This window comes from Micrasema longulum, unplaced genomic scaffold (genome assembly GCF_059751315.1).
Source record: "Micrasema longulum isolate JH-2025_06_02 unplaced genomic scaffold, ASM5975131v1 h1tg000300l, whole genome shotgun sequence".
Taxonomy (NCBI): Eukaryota; Metazoa; Arthropoda; class Insecta; order Trichoptera; family Brachycentridae; genus Micrasema; species Micrasema longulum.
The window spans coordinates 57674-76013 of record NW_028277504.1 but is presented as its reverse complement, the minus strand read 5'-3'; the positions used below and the strand labels follow the sequence as shown (position 1 = coordinate 76013).

Sequence of the window (18340 nt, the reverse complement as noted above, 5' to 3'; positions counted from 1 at the left end):
TTTTATCGAGATGGATGTTGCTGCTATTTCAGTGATTTGTTTTATTTTTTTTATTATTTGTTAATAGACTATCAATCTTAGCCAAAAAAAAATAAAAATTTATGTATCGTATAATATATCACTGAAGTTTTGCAATTTTGAAATTACACCATACCCTTCAAAACACGCTAAACATCGCTACCCGGAAACCGGAAATCTATCACAACACACAATTGATTGGCTATTCTAAGCATGTGAACCTGTGATGTTTCAAGGTAGTTTTTTTTTTTCATGCATTTTTGAGAAACTTCGCCTTATTTGCTCCTTAATTTCTCTTATTTTTACTGCATGTAAGAAAATTATTTTTTAAATCCAATTTTCCGTCGCATTGAACTTTCTTATTAGAAAATGCATATATAATTATTATTGAATGATGCCAATATTAAATACCTGTGACAAATGTCTATTAGGGGAAAATATTTATTTGAACCTTCAAATCATTAAAAATGTTTTGGGGTTGTCCAAATATTTGTAGACATGGACTGGATTTCACCCCCTAGGGAGTTATAACGATTAACAATGGAGAACGGTATAAGGTTACACTAAAGCCTTAAGCTTCTCTAAATGTTCCCCATATCTATAAAATTGCATATTATAAAGTATTCTAGTATTATTTAACAGTACTTCACAACTTTTCCCGATTCGTTGTCATCCTCAATGCTGTGCATCGCGGTTTCCGGGGATGTCGGGCACAAGGTATTTGATACACCTTTATTCTTCCCGGTAGATTTAATATCATTTGCACAAACAAATAAATAGTTGATTTCATAATTCCCAACAGCAAAAAATTACATATATGTATTAATCTGTTCTAATTTCATGAATTGTTTTTGAGCTGAGACGTGCTATTAAAATTTGAAAATAAATTTACGAGGTGTATTCAGAAATCAACAGGAACTATTAAATTTCGCAGGTTTGGAGAGTCCGATTTTCATTTTGTGAATGCCTCCACTAGGACGATCGAGCCTTAGTTTTGACATCATATTCATATGTTTCGTCACCTATTATAACACGTTTCAGTAATTCTGCATCGTCGTTGACTTCATTTGGTGACAACTGAGCAACTTCCATTCACCGCTGTTTTGGTTCGAAATTTGAAAATTTTGGAACAAATTTTTCTGCCTCGCGTTTCATATCCTAAACATTCTAAAAAATTTTATGTCACGAGCCAATCGATATGCGAACATCGTCAGCAACTTCTCTGATTGTGATTGGGCGATCGTTCATAACCATTTCATTGACTTTTTCCGCGTTTTCATCGGTTGTTGATGTGCTGGGGCGTCCGGGCCGTTCGTCATCTTCAATGTCTTCACGGCCACCTTGGAAACGCTTATACTACTCGTAAACTCTTGTTTTACTCATAGCAGATTCACCATAGGATTTTGTTGACATTTCACACACTTCATTTCATTTTTTACACAAAATTTAATTCAAATGTTTTGATCTATTTTTTTAAACAAACGGAAAATCGCCAAGCTCATAAAAACACGTCTAACCTTAGCGGCTGCCACGACAAAATTAACAATGAATTTGTTGATGAGTAATTCTGAAAACACGAAACTTGTGTTCTAATTAATATGAAACTCGTATGCGGTGTAAAAATACAGTGTTTTATTTATTATTATTTCAAATGTTACTTTATAAGGTAAATGCTGAAAGAATAAATAATATAATGAAAATAAATGTTTAGCTTGCCTTGAATTATTTTTAATCCGTACTTTTTTATATTCCATTTCTTGTATAAATACAAAGTAGTTTATTTATTTATATAGTGAATATTTAATAATGTCATAATACAAAAAAATAATACTCTAGTATATTTATTAAAGGTGGTTGGAAAAAATAATTGTAAGATAGTTAATGACTGAAGTGTTTATGCTTTAATTTTTCAATCATATCTTATTATTAGTCAAAATAATTTTCATGTGCTACACATTACAGTTTGGCTATAAAAATTATAGAATCACATTAGTTATTAACATTATACCCAGTAATTAAATTTGGAATGATGCAATTTTACCTAGTTATATGTATAATATTTATATTTTTATATCCGTCCTTAGAAAATATGATAAAGTAATTAAAAATTTATTTTTCTTTTGCATAATCTGGGCCTGTATTATAAAAGAGACATTAAATGATTTTGTTATTTATCTGCAAAATAAATACAAAAATGTAACTAAAAAATTGAATTAATTTGATTTGTTATTTATTGTCAATTCTTCATATAATTCAATTGTGATCATGTACCTAATAATAGGTATTTTCATATAAGCTATTAATTCAAATACTTGGTACCACTGTTTTATTTGACCAACTAGCACTTTCACCCCGCCTCCTCGAACGAACATCTTCTGACTGAACCAGAAGATGCCCGTTCAAGGGTGAAGTTATTACCTAATGAGGAATTTCAATGTTTTTTAAAAATTATTTATTTATTAATGGACTATCAAACTAAGCAAAAAAAAATAAAAAATTCTGTGTCATATTACCATCGCTATGATTTTTTAAAGTTATGTAATATTGAAATTACTCTGCCTGTGACGTCACTAGTTGTCATCAGTAAATTGTCCCGACTGGTGAGTTGGCTTCCCAGAAACCGGAAATCTATCCAACGCTGAAGTTGATTGGTTTATTAGCGAGAACTTGTGACATAGTTCAAAGTAGTTAATATAAAAAAATCTTTTTAATGAATTTTTTCATATCCTAAGAAACTTCGCCGCCGTACAATTAAATGCTCGAACTATTACGGCGTGTAAGAAAACATTATTATACCTAATTTCCCGTAGGACAAACCTCATTAAAATGAACTTATTTTTTTTGAATCTTTGAATTAATTTGTCTACATGATAAATTCAAGTTCAATAAATTATGCGGGGTTCGCTATAATGTAGAAGATTATTACAGCGGGCAAAAATCAGCAAAAAATTCGATCATTACTATTTTCATAAAAATCGCTGTATCTCCTAAAATATCAGTTACCTTTTAATGAAATTTCAAATACACACTCGAGTAATATGTTGACATATACTGCTTATCATAATCTTATAAGACCGAGTAGAAGTAAAATATATTCACATTTGCAGAGCGAAGAACAAACGATTCGTATTACAAAAAAATACAATCCAAAATGTTGCTTTCTGCTCGCCAATCATATAAAAATAATGCGTAAAAAGAAGACGGATATAATTTATCAGTCCAAAATGTTGCTTTCTGCCTGCAAATCATTTTTAAAAAATGCATAAAAAAAGACGGATATAATTTATCAGCTCATTGACTAAAAAAATCTTATGCACAAGCTCTCATGTTTCTCAAAAGAGCTGTGCAAGAGTATGTGTGTACGTTAATGAAACAACAACTTATCTTCCTTTAATGATGTGTGTTTGTAATTTGGAGTATCTTGAAGCGTTGACATAAAATACTCTGACCAAGTAATCAAGTAGATATACCTTTCCTGCTTTTAAAGTGGAGCCGGTGTAGCGGGTATTTCTACCCTTCCTGCCGTTAAGCAGCAGTCGGGCGCACGGGTAGTACTACCTCTCCCGCATAAGGTGTGTCAATATTTTATCGCAAATTTAAAATCAATTATCTTATAACCATTCGTTAAGGCCCAGGTGTAAGTAATAAAATATTATTGTTGACTTAATGTTATTGTTTCCAGTGTTTATGTTTCTATTTTAACAAAGTTCTCTAATAAATTTTATGTAATAAATTTTGTGTTTGATTTACATATCTATACTGTGTAGTCCATCAGAATAAAATATCTTAGTGAGGAGAACTCTTAATTAAATTTGTATTCTTATTTATTTTAAAACATAAAAAATATATTGTCACCCTAATTTGTACAAATTGTAAATTCATGAATGGTAAAAAATGATATTTTGACATTTTCTGTTAGGACTTCAAATAACCAATATGTGTGCAAAACTTATATATTATCTGTACAGTGTTGCATTATTTAAAAAATAGTTTTACTGCAATTCGCTACTGAAGTAAAAACGGTTTTTACTCTCCCCTGAAAAAAAGTTTGGGATTTACGAGTTTTACAAGTTAGGCTGGCGATGTGTATATTTTTGTGGCCAAATAATGTAAATTTTAAGATTTAATTAGGTCATTTTAGATATATTTTTGACCTCATCATCCTTGTACGAAGTAATGTGAGTTTTTATTATAAATGATTTTTTTTCTAGTTAATTTTGTTATAAGAAAAATGGTACGTCAGGTTGAACAAGAAAAAGAACAAAATTGTTTGTAATAATGTATTTCTGAATATTTGAAGCAAAATATCAGATGAGACTGTTACATGCTATGACGTTATAAGTAAATTATCAATATATTGACATAACTAATATTATAACATTGATACACATAAAGTATATTTAATCTAAGAAAACATACATTATTAAATTTCTTGACATCAAATAGCATTTATACATTAGGTATTCAAAACAATGTTTTTCTTGCATAATTTACTATAATTTACAAATTTACACATACAAAATACCAATATTTTAAATAAGACTATACTCATTATCTCAAAAGCAAAATGTTTAATTATAGATATAGATTGAATATTAGTAAACCAATATAAAATTCTTTGTTAAGGTCACGCGTGAAAATTATAATTCACATAAATGATATATTATTTTGGTAAATATAAAAATAAAGTAGCTGTGTTTTAGTGGAAAAAGCACCGAGGTAAAGTTAAGTAGGGATTTTATTTTCTTTACATACTTTAATTTTATAAAAATTATTATTTTAAACTAATCTATTATTACATAAGGCAGCTTTTAATCATTATTATTATTTGACAGTCTCATTTTGAGAGAGGCACGATAAATGACATGTAGAGGAGATTAAAGTATAGTAGGATATACTAAATATGTTAATGTTGTTTCGATGAACAACTCCAAGCTAAATAGAAATGGTTGCACTAAATAGCCACATTTCCGCTTAGTAAATGTTTTACTAAACTACTTTAGCCAACTATGCATGGTACGAATAGCGCAAGTCTGACCCTAAACGAGGTTTAACATAGACCACTAAAAGTCTAAAGAAGATCACTAGTAGTTTCTGTAAAACATGTGGCTAACCGCTAACCTAACAACATAAAGGACAAATATTTCCATATTTTATAGGAAACACTTTTCTAACCTAAAGATACTGATGGCATTATAATTGTGTGCTCGAGATGAAAACCCGTGCGAGTAATTTGTGTCAAATATTTTATGCATGTCACCAGGTTTCACACTAAATTTAGGGAGAATAAACCTACTCAAATATTTTTGTGATAATTTGATCGTAACAATGATATTTAATTACCTTCGATATGCTCAGTATCAGAATTTTGCATTAGCCACCTGGATAATAATATATTCGTATTATATAGAAATGCAAATAAGGCACATTTATTAGATCTGGCAATGAATGCAGTGAACATTCCGTTTCAAAAGCATATTTTTACATCCTAAAATTGAATAATAGGATTATTATGTAAATACAACAGTATTATGCGATGTAAAAACTTACACTTACTAATAAATCATTTTAGTTGTTTGCACAATAAATATATATACTCCCAAAATGGTCCATTTAACATTATTCAATTGGTAAATGAATCTTTCTGCATTAATTAATCGGAAACTGTTAAAGGAAAGTTGTAAAAACATGGTAGCGGTATTTTATCGAGACATAGTCTCTCGAGTGGTATTTTAAGTAAAGATTGCTCTCTACTGTTGGTTATTGCAATCGCGGATTGCACTCGTAATGGCGACAGTTGGGCGTCAGCGCCGTGTGGGGGACGGTGGGAGGATTTACATCAACTTCTGCTTCGCACACTCCGGGCAGATGATGTCCTCAGCGTCAGTAATGAAGCCTCGCCCGACGAGGGAAGTCTTGCACAGAGCGCAGATGAAGCACTCGTTGTGCCAGTGACGATCCTCGAAAGAGATGAAACGTGTGCCACCAATTCCTGCAAATAATTAGCATATTAAATTTAGATTCACAAATATGTAAAAAGGAATACAATAATAATATTTTTTTAAACTTTGCGAACATTTGAATAATTTTAATTTCTGTGTCTGGGCAGATAAAGAATAGAGTTATATGTTTGACATAATGACGAAATTTTAACACAACTTGTACAAAAAAGTATTTAAAAAAATGAATGCTAACAAATATTTTTTTTTTTAAACAGTAAAAAAATGACAGACTAAAGAAATATTGAAATAGTTATGAATAGAATAAGGAATATTTACATAAAAGGAAGAAAAAACATTTATTAACGCCTAACATAAATGAGTAATTTGCGAAAATTAAGAAGGGATAATGAAAACAGCTTTTGTAAGAACATTAATATATGAAAGTATAAATAAAATATGACTTAATAAACATACTTTCTCATGATGCCACGGTTCGTTTTCGTATGTCGCGCCACTTTGAGTAGATTATAAAAAGGAATGGGTGTACCTGTGATGGGCTTGGTGCAAGATGTGCACCTCTTGGCGAAGAGTTCTCCGAAGCACTCGGCGCAGTAGGGTTTGTCATCCCTTGACGTAAAGCGCTGTCCAGCCAGAGAAGTGGAGCAGTGTGTGCACGTGAAGCACTCACGATGCCACGGCTCGTTCTTGTATGTCACACCACCCTGAGTGATGATCTGGAAAATAAATATTCAATAAATAAATAAATAAAATTATTGTTTTATAGACACATTAAAATTACAAATTAGAATAAATCTATTAAGATACTAATAAATGTTTTAATGATTTTAATGTACAGATCCTATAACTTATTAATTGTTAATTTCCAATTCCTTTGCCTATTTGGGATCCCTTGTACCAATGTTAAAATCCATTTGTAAAAATAAACGAATAATGAATATATCAATTCAACAATATTTTTATTATGTCCAGATGATTGTTGTAGACAAAGCTGGGTTTAACTTCCCAGGGAGCTAGATTAACAAACTGCGCACTAACGAACACTCTTGTGCAAACTGGCACTTCGTTTTTGCGTCTTTATTAAGAGGTAACGCGGTCTAACTTTTCTTCATACAAATATACTCCCGTATTTTCTCCATGTATTACGGCACTAGTGCAGGGATTTTTTTTACACACTAGATATTTACTACTGGCGTGTCTATCATTTTGCTTTTTTGATAAATTGTTTCTTATGGGAGCTAGGGCCACCCAAAAACCCATAAAGCGCCCAGTTTTATCAGTCGCTCAGACGTACGGTAAACAAAATTGATAAGTATTTTTGAAAAACGAAAAAGGTACCGACACAGAAAACTTCATTCCGATACAGTATTTTTTTTAAAAACAAAATTTGTTAAATTTTGGACTGCGCAAAACGGGACAATGAAACCTCGATTTTGTTGATTTTAGCTAGGCGTTATCAGTCCGACGTGCAGTTGTTTTTTTCACACAATATCGGGAAGTCATATGGAGAGAGTGACAAAAAATCTATGCTCAAATACGTATTTATTAAATTTCTGTAAAACCGCATATCCTCTTAGTAATTATGTGTAAATACTTTTTCATTTTATTGTTGTGATTCATGTTTTTAACATGGGACATTTGCAAAAAATATTTATATTTGAGTATACAGTCACTTACAGTTCTGTGTTCTTGGAATCCGAAATAATACACCTTATATTACATATATGTTTTCAATAAAAAAAGGCTAATATATAATTTTGTGATATGTTCGTTTTACTATGGTCTGAAAAAGGGCAATCATTGACCGGATTAAAAAAAATACACAGTAGACTGGCTTTCATGTTAGAATGCAAGCGCACGATACATAAATAATATTTAATCAAATAATTAGTGTAATATGCTAATCAGTTAACTTCATTTGGTGACCATAGCAAAATGTGTTTGTTTACAGAAAAATACGGTGACTATTGGACTATGTCTGAAGTAGAATATTAGGAACGGAAAATTGCATTATTTGATGATCTCTTTGAAAAATTGTGAAGACACACCTGATGTCATGTGATTTGTTATTTATTTTCTGTAATTTTCCAACTTATTTTTTTCAATATTCTATCCTTATTTATTTATATATACATACATATTAACCATAGAATTAAGAATAGTCCAGAAGGAGCGTAGAATCATATTTGAATACATCGGACTGTGTCCAAAAATTCCCCCACTTAGACACACTTTCGCCGCGCGCATACTTGAAGTCACCGCGTAATATTGCCAGATCGCGAAGAATATAACCATAACTCAAATGTAAGGTAAAAAAAGCTATTTGTTAATTTTTCTAAAATTTTATTGAGCGCTCGGAAACATTGATTGACACAACAGAGTAGATAATAAGTAAAAAGTCATTTAATAAGAGTAATTGAATGAATAAATTTTGAACATAAAATATAAAAGAAATTTTATTTTACATAAAACGGATATTTTTATATCATGTTAAATAATATTTGATGTTTTAAAGATAATGTCGGTCAAATGTCCACCACGGCGTTGTTTAATCCGAGGTTCAATTTTAATTGTTTCTCTTATTATATGGCAAAGTAGGGTAAAAAAAATTATTACCCTGGCAACACTAACGAAATTTTAATTTTGTTTCTTCGACAATCTGACAGATGGAAAAATAATTCAATTTTTAAGTTTGTGACATACACAATTTGTGAAATACACATTCATTTGCTAATTACACATAAAATGTGATTGCATTCTGTTTCTTCAAGATTCTAGCAGTATTTCTACACTTTGAAAGGACACAACACGGCATGGTTAAATTCGAATTAGGAGTTGCGTATTGAGCGACGTCTACAAAGAAACTAATGGGTCAAAACGTAAACCTACTCATTTATGAGTAGTTGAGTCGCCTTCTGTTTGATGTGCGTATGCGGTTTCTGGACTGTTCTTAATTCCATGACATTAACATTTTTATGTTATTTTCTAGAATAAAATTTGTAAATCAAATAATTTTGTTTCAGTAATTATTGTTACTTTGCCTTGAATCAAAATACCTATTACATATTTATATGTAAAGGGTTTTTAATATATAGGGAAGTCCAAATTATTATTGCAAAATGCAAATGTGTTTTTCACAGTAAGTGATTTCAATTTAGAGTAAATAAAACACGATTAAATTTCTATGTGTAATGAAAACGCATATAAAAAACGGCATGTTCGCATGTTGTCTTTAGAATGGGTTATTTTCACAATTCAGGAATAACGTTAAAAATATCATATATTTTTAGAGCAAACTTTTACAATTCTAATTATATAACTATCAATGCATTCAAAATAAGTTTTCATTTATACTTTTCTGGATTAAAAATGAGCGCATACAAAACGGTTCGCAGTTGGCATCACGTCATTTTGACGTCACGCGTCATGACCGTCGACTGCGATTCTAATAAACATTGTGTACAAGTTTGGCGCCAAAGCGTCAAACGTGCCGTTTGTCCCACATCTCGTAACATCTCGTTTTCGGGTAGTTAAAAAAATGCATATTCTAAACCTTTGTAGAAAATTTATCCGACGTCGTACGAAAAAAATATTAATACAGTTACCATTGTACTTTTTTTTTGCTTATTTACAAATGAAAAAAAACATGAAAATACCCTATTATTCATTGATTAGTTTTTGGTAAAATAATCTATTAAATTTAAACATTTTTATACCAAAGTCGTCTACGTTTTCATATTAAACGCATTTCTTAAACTTCAAATACATTTTTTAAGTATTTTTTATCGCCTTTTTATCCTGGTATAACCAAATTATAATCTCAACAAAAGTGAGGTAAAAATAAAATATTTTTTCATTTTTATACCATGGTTGAGCGTCCGCATTCTTATTGATTTAGAAGCCGGTCTACAAAGGTTGGTCATAATATTATTTAATATTAAGTATATTATTATGTAAGTAGGCAGTCAACTCAACTACCATAAATCGTCGGAAGCGCTTTTCAGTAGGTAGAGATCCGGTTTACCTGATGATATCACAATTATTACAAGTCAAAGGTACCTACTTATTATATTAATGTTATTATTTATGAATATGCATAACGTAGATTCGTTCCTACATAGTCATTTTATGGTATTCTCGTTTTTCAAAGAATTCGTGAACAATTAATTGAAAGTATCGTGATTGGATAATGTTGACTAAATAAAGTATGTAAATTAGCTAATGTACTTCACAAACAATCCATATTCATGACATAATCTCTCTGAAATCTCTAATTTAACATCTGTCTTCCAAACACTTGAATCAATTACGACTTCTCGTTAGTTTATTTGTACATATTCGAGCTCAAATCACTTGGCCAACATTGCAGCGAAGTATTTTCACTAAATGTCAGAGGTTCGCTAGCTGTAATGAGCGTACTTTAGTATTTATCGAAGAAAGCACTTTAAACCAAATGGAATTGGATCGAGGCTCTCCGGTTATTTACTCAAATGAAAGTGGATAATTCCGCTTCTACGGTCATGTCATGCGAACGTAACACAAGACCTGACAGAGATTGGAAACTTTTCAGGACCGCGCCCTCCCTTACATTTCCTTTTTAGATTACCTACGTATATTTCTGAATTCTGCCGTTAAGATAGTTAACCATAAATTCACTTTTACGTATATGTAATCCCGTTTTTATTGGGTTACTGTGGTATTGCCGGATACAACAATCATTGCAAAACTACTAGGATTTTTTCCGCAATTTCCACGAAACATATTCAAAGTAATTTGAAGATTTCCCGCCATTTTTTTTATTAGCAAAAACAATATTCGAGCTCTTTTTTTTACACAAATAAATAAATTATCAGACTGTTTTCTAAAATTTGTAAATAACTTGTGCTGGAAAAGTGAGAATCGAGTTGTGGTAGAGTGGGAGTTTACTTCGGACCGAGTAAACATTTGAATAATGCATAGATTATTTTATAATATCATATTTTCCCCATTTATTTTTGCAGCAGACTTATTAAATATTATTTGGATTATTGAAATATAACTATTTTCAAGTCTCCAGTGCATAAGCAATAAATTTAAATATGGAAATATTTTATATTCGTTAAATTAATCATACGTAATTATTAGCCGTATCGTTTTACAGTGCATTCAGGGATTTTAACGCTGGGCTAAAACCCAACCTAAAAAAGGTAATATTAACAAAATAATTTAAACAATTTATTCTTAAATAAATATTTGCGTTCTTATTATTTAACCATATATTTCATTTAGGATGTATCTATTGTTACAATACAAACAAATAAACTGCTTTACCAATCAAAACCGTGTCGCTGCCGGTATGTGAAAAATAGTTTAGTAAGCGAGAAAAAAGAAAAAGGCGAAAACACCATTTTACCAACAATTTCTATATATTCATATTCCTTTTACAGAGACAAGTTCAGACAATCTACAACTTGCATTGTGTATTTAAGGGGAATGAAAAAAAAAATGGAAGAAGAATTTCCATGAAAACCGCGTTCCCGGTTTCTAAGGAAACATGCCCCAAAAACATGGACGTATAATTATTTTGATGTCCTGTGTGTTTCAAAGTAACAGTTTCTGATGATTTATTTCAATTTGATGACATGGAAGAGGGCAAAAAGAAAGGCGAGTCAGCGTCTGTTAATGAAATGTATCAAAACTATAAAACTCTGTGTCATTATATATTTTTAAAAACTTATTAGTGTTCTTTTTATTTTCGATAGTACAAAAAAGTTTTTCGCGTTAAAGAGTAGTTTTTTTAAAAACTGTTTTTTACCGAAATATTTTTAATTTACAGCGATCACTGTGATTTGAGGACCTTTTATTATAGGTAAAAAGAGCGGAATTAATACAGTGCATAAGAGGTTAACAGATGAAGATTTCATATTAAATTCTTTTGTTATTGAATGAGTAAGGTCAAACCTACAACCATTTAAAATCAAAACTTCCTTAAGCGTCAATCATTGGCTACTTTACCCTAATATTACAATTAGTTTTTGGAATATGCTACATCGCTCTTTTAGTCACAGGCGAGAGAGGTATGCGCGAGGTAATGGGGATAATAAATAATTTTGATATGATTTTGTAATGTAGGTATTTTGTTATATTTTAAAAATAAAATTAAGGTTCAATAAATAGTAATCAATTTTTTTTTTCAAACTAGAAATTATTTTTATGCAAGGAAACCTATCCACTAGCCACTAGCCACAGCCACTATTGTTACGTTTTTAGTATACTTTTTTACACGGTACTGCGTGGAGCGTATCCCCCGTGTACAAAGAGGCTCCGGTATTAAAATAGTCTCGTTCGAATATCATCTGTAGATTAAACGCAGTTACCTTGTTGCACTTGACACAGCGAGTGGCGAACTTCTCCTCGTAGCAGCCAGCGCAGAATATCTCCTGCTCGCGTGGGATGAAGCTCTTGGTGCCGATGGGAGTCTTGCAGACCACGCAGCAGAAACATTTCTCGTGCCACTGGCGGGTCTTGTACTCCATCTTCTTGGTACCTGTAACACGGAAGGACGGCGTTAGACGTTAGAACTACGCTAAATCATTTTGCATTGTGCTAGATCCATTGTCAGGTATAGTTATAAAAAAAACGGTATGAGTTTTTTGAAAAAACAAGTGGAGTTTGTAAATACAGCAATTAAAACTCAATATAAATTTGTTGATGCTGCAATGAAAGTTCACACAATAATACGAATTGGAAAGAACATCGTTAAATTTCATAAAATTTACCTTAAAATAAATTATTCTTCTAATTCGATTTGATATTTTTTTTATTAATGTGCCATATAAAATATTTTTTATACAAAATTAGTTTAAGAGATCTCACTAGGGAAAACTGTTCTAAGGAGGAGAAGATAATTTGGCAATGGTAAAATTTAATTTAATATCAAGCAAAATGATTTACGATCAACTATTTGAAGGTTAAAATTTGAAGAGGGGAAGCACCCTAATTAAAAAAGTGTAAAAGTCGGATAATATAAACGAAAAGAAAACATTTATTGACACTGAATAAATACAATCGCCACACGTGTTTTATTATTACAAGACTGTGAGGGAGAAAATATATAATAATTATTCATATTTTATCATTCTTGTCACATCTCATGTAATGGTAAACTTTTGTGTATTTTTGAAAGACATTAGGTAAAACAAAATTATATTTAATACGTTATGAATTGTTGGGACATGGGAAATTGCTTCGAATTGATAAAATACAGTTTACATATTTCTAAGTTTCAGTGTGCACATAGCCAGATTAAAGAATTAAAACAACTAATTTAAAGAATTAAAACACATCGTTAGCGACTTCTGTTTCACAATGAACCCTCAAATCTCAAAGCCAAAATATCTTAACCAATAATTTCAGTCACAAATACCTTTAAATGAATTTTGATAGCTACCAATTTAGAAAAAGTAAACAACGTCACAAAATAAATACTTTTGCAACCACGTGATTATTATTGAAATAAACAATAAATACATTTAAGTAATGTTAAATCATAAAAATACTAAAAATACAGTTTATTTCATCTCCTGTACAATTTACAAAATGATGGATAAGATAAACAGGCCGTTAACCGTCGATTAAAAAAAATATATTACAAGAAGGTAATATTATCAGTTTTAAGCGTCAGATGGCAGGCCGAGAACTAAGAAATATTGTGGTGTAAAAACACATATTAAAGTAGTGTTTCATATTGACTTTCCTGAGAGTCGAACCCGGGACTTCAGATAAAAAATGCACTAACCAGCAAACTACAAGAAATCCACTTACCAAATGTTAAAAATCAGCCTAAATTAATGGCAGAATTATGTTAATAAAATAATATCACAATTTGTAATTTTAACTTTATTTTCTTACTATATACTTTCTTTACATATTTAAGCGTCCTTGGAGTGATTTTAATAAAAATGGCGCATATACAAATCCTTCTAAATAATAAAAAAAAGGTTTTAGTGTTCTGGTAACTGAAAATTAAAAAGTAACCTCGAAACCAGGGGCAATTTTTTTTTGCGCTGATTGAAACTTATTGCAACTGAGAGGGAAAACATTTTTCAATAGGGAACAAAGTTTACGAATATGGAAAAATATTTTCAGACCTTGTTGGTTGCCTAATAGGTGAAATAATTGGACAGATGAATCTCATCTACACCAATAAAGCTTTCATTTCTACTACTTAACAAAGGTCATCAGATGGAGGAGTTGAGGAGATGTGGATCCTCAAACATAGAGAATAGTAAATATTACAGTGCGTAAAGTGACCAATGACATGTCATGAGCCCCGCAAATGTCCAGATTTCCATATTTTCTTCTAAAAAATGTCTTTCTCTCTGTTGCAATCAATGAATTTCAAAATAAACACCCTTTTTTTGAGTGAAAATTATTATTTAATAATGTAACTGGTACGTATTAAGTTGGCGTAAAATCACTATAATAAATTTAATATGCCGACCGGTTTCAGAACATGACCGTTTCTTTTGCCAAGACTTTAAACACGAAATTTTAGCGAAAATAATGATTAAGTATTTGTTATTATGGTTTTTTTTTTTACTTTGTAAAACTTTTGATTATATCCTTTTTAACTAATTTCACATATTTTTTCTATATATTCTGTGTTTATTATTTAGTATGTTAGCATGTATTTCATTTTTATTTTTTGTAAATGCCTTTTGGGCGTTAATGAACAAAATAAATAAATAACTACGTACCTATTTAATTTGAACAAAATCACTTAAATATATTTAATAAGCCGCGCGGTTTTAGATTTAGAAAGGGTTTCAAATCTGAATTTTATTTAAAATAATACTTGTAAATTTATTTATCTTTAATAAAAACAAACAAAATTTAAAGGCCCGTTACAAACGTTTCGTTCCTCTATTTATTTATAACGCGATGATGCGCGTCGTGATGAGGTCAGCCGCAAGTAGTTAACGTACCCGAGAGATAAATAGTTTTATTAAAATTGTATCGGATATGGTACACTTCACAGTAGTTTTGTCGATAAATTTCAATCAATTGTTACATCACTTTAAATCAATAAACGTGGTCAAAAATAAAAATCGTACCTATATTATGTAGTACCTTTATTCAAAATGCAGTTGCACCAATTATTATCTGAATAGTTCGGTGTGACGGGAAATTGGATGTAAAAATGTTTCTTAAAAAAAAATTAGAGCATTGATTGTTTGGCGAAGCTTATCGAATATGTATTTAACTCATTCGCAACACATCTCGCAGTGCCATAAACCTGCATCGATGTAGACACCACGACGTGTACATCGGCTGGATAAGAATCCTTGGCAACGAAAAGGCTCGGGAGGCTACGCTCGAGAAGACAGCCCCCGATCCCGCCGATTTCCCGCTCAGCTTTGCCAAAAGGAAAATTAGAAGCAGGACCCTTCAACTCTGGATCGATCGTTATTTGAGTGAACCTACCGGAAGTATTACTAAAATGTTTTTCCCTACAATTTTATGTGCCTTTGATTTCAGGAGAATGCAGAAAGCTGGCAACGAGCGCACCCGGATTCTCACGGGTCATGGTGGGTTCATGAGCTACCTGCATCGCTTCAAGCTCTCCGAGATCAACAGCCGCCCATGCGACGATGAAACTCCTCAAGGTGTCCCTCACCTGTTGATGCATTTCCCCCTTTTCAGCTTTCAAAGACAACAGCTAGAGGCGCGATGCAGAAGCCTGGGTTAAGATCTTAGCGACATCCCATCGGTGATAGGTAATAAAGAACTCACACGAGAGGTAGTATCATACATGGTCAAGATAGGGCAGGCAATTGGTAAAATGAACCAAAGTTGGGAACAGAATGCCGAACACTCTTCTAGTGGAACGGAAGGCCTGTTCACTACTGTCAAGCATCTCCTGAAGCAAGGTAATAAATAATAAAACTCCCATATAATAAAAAAATATTTTAAAAAGTCCCATAAACCTGTGACCACGTTTTTGTTGCTAATACTATAAATTATAGTGTTGTTATGTTGTTGTAACACCATAGACGATTGTAATAGCAACCGGCAGCAGATTTCCGGTTTCCGGGGTTAGTTAGCCATGTTCAGCGTGTTTTGACGTTTAGCGGGTACAAACAATAATTGTACGGGGTTCAACTTTTAAATATCAGAAACAAAAACAAACTAATCGCCGTTCCTTCAGACTAGTCCCTTATTCTGCAAGTCAACGGTTCGTACAATAAACGCCAGTTAAACCCATGCTTTATTTGTTTCTTGTCTGTTATATTGCACCGTTCAGATATGTGTTTTGATCATGAGCTCCCATAAATAATTATTCAATTTGTATCTTCGAGGCTAATTAAGGTATTAATATAATATCTTATTCACTAAATGAAAGTGCGAAATTTTTAATAAATATATCATTCAAAAGAGATCAATCTGAGCGTGGTTAAAGCATTTTCGATCCAGCATGTTCAAAAATAACTTTTACATTACGTAATGCGATGTGTAAAAAATAATGTATACAAATCAGATGAAATGAAAAACATTCATCAAACAGACATGGTACAGAGACCCATCAATCATCACCGCGAGTATCCATAGTGATTCGTCAGGGGACGAGCACGTTTTACTAAGTCAATGGTTCTTAGTTACCGGGCAGTAATTAATATTGCCAGGTTAATGTGAAATTCGCGAATCTGCCATTTACGCAAACTTGTCAAATTAATGAGGAATATGTTTCTTCCATTTAGAAGGGGTGCGTGTTTAAAATGAAAGTCGCGGTTTGACCTATTATTTTAATGGACAACCACAAAATTCACCATAATCATTGAAAGATAAATTAGAAAACTTGGAGACGGTGGCGGTGTAATAATGTATGTCAAATATTCAGAACAGTTAACAATATTCAGTGAAACGAACAAATAATAGAAACATTAATTTATTTGCCTAATTTGTTCTATTTGTTTAAGATGATTAAAACTAAATTAAATATCAAAAGTAGACACTGAGTGTTTTTGATTATCACCTCAAGCATACCTAATATCTATCAAAATAAGAATATGCACTAGATGATAAATTCTTTAATAATTGCAAAAATATGACACGAATCTAATATTTAAGTGTTCCATACTCAAAGGAAATTTAGTAAATGTACTAACAGGGTCTTATAATTCATTAAAATCATATTAGCACGCTTATTACAGCGAGAAGTCAATCATTAGCAAAATAATGTTGACTTTTTGCTAATATTTTTATGTCTTATACATCTGATACATCGTTTGATACATCTAAATATGATTGTTTGCAGATTCGCAAATTGTGCTTTCACAAACAATCCGATCTCCAGATCAGTTCAGTATTTCAATACTTTATTTTTGTCAGTGTCTAGTTTGATTTGTTATTTTAAAGGGGTTATTTTATTTTTATCAAAAAATCGTTAATTAAAAAAACTATTCACGTTGGAATAGTCGAAAAATAAATTAATCAGCAATTTAAATATAGGTACGTACGCATTAACTAAAGAAAATTTAGAAATTGCGTACTGTCGACAATCAAAGAGTATTAACCCTTAACTACCATCGTCTAAAAACATGACGTCTCCACTATGTATGGGTCAATTTGGACCATAATTATAAATGCAGTTTAATGAGTGTGTATGTATAGTAGACATATAAATGAAAATCCCTGCTCATTCAAAACATTGACTATGTATGAAAGCAAAGAACAATAATTCAATTTAATGAAGGACCAATATTGATTAAGTAGAAAATAAAAAAAAAACCGTGAACAACGTAAAATCTGACATGGTCGTACCAAATTTTCTTATATTCTGAAATAAAAATAGTTATTTTACAGAAAAACCATAATCGTTAATTTTTTTTTATAAAAACCAAAATACTGACAATCATCTATACGGCTTATATTCGTGTGAAAATCACTCTTATCGACACATTTTATCAATGTTTTTGAATGTGTATTTGAAATGTTTCAACGCTTAGCTCGTGGAAGATCGATAAATATTTTTTTTTTCCAGATTGAACGCGATTGTCTAAAAATTCATTCTCAAACCTGCAATCCTCCATTCACACAACCAATCGCCACCGGCTAGGTTAAAACGCTAGAGCATGACAGGAATCACTAAGCTCGAAGATTAAAACATAAAATACCGAAATATATCAGAGACAAAATATTTGAAATGAAAACACTTTACTTCACCTTTACAGTGTGTGAGATTTGAACATTTATTTCTTTCTAATTTAAGTCTCTACCTAGTTCCGGAATCCATTTAAATATTTTGAGATTTAAGATTTGACATCAGGTCCAGTGATTGATGATCCAGTTTAAAGCCATAACCTCACCGCCTGAACGTTCTT

General features: G+C 31.3%; 1 protein-coding gene across 3 annotated transcripts in view; it reads right to left on the bottom strand.

Moving 5' to 3' along the window:
- Positions 1 to 4284: 4284 nt before the first annotated feature.
- Positions 4285 to 18340, bottom strand: part of LOC148282720 (four and a half LIM domains protein 2-like) — a 39235-nt gene continuing 25179 nt past the window's right edge. For all 3 annotated transcript variants that reach the window (XM_088224638.1, XM_088224636.1, XM_088224637.1), the window contains 3 exons: positions 12335 to 12504; positions 6508 to 6694; positions 4285 to 6010 (listed from right to left, as the gene is read on the bottom strand). In XM_088224638.1, coding sequence (XP_088080764.1) covers positions 5853 to 6010; positions 6508 to 6694; positions 12335 to 12504 — 515 coding nt within the window. In that variant the 3' untranslated portion in view covers positions 4285 to 5852. The remainder of the gene's footprint in view (positions 6011 to 6507; positions 6695 to 12334; positions 12505 to 18340) is intronic.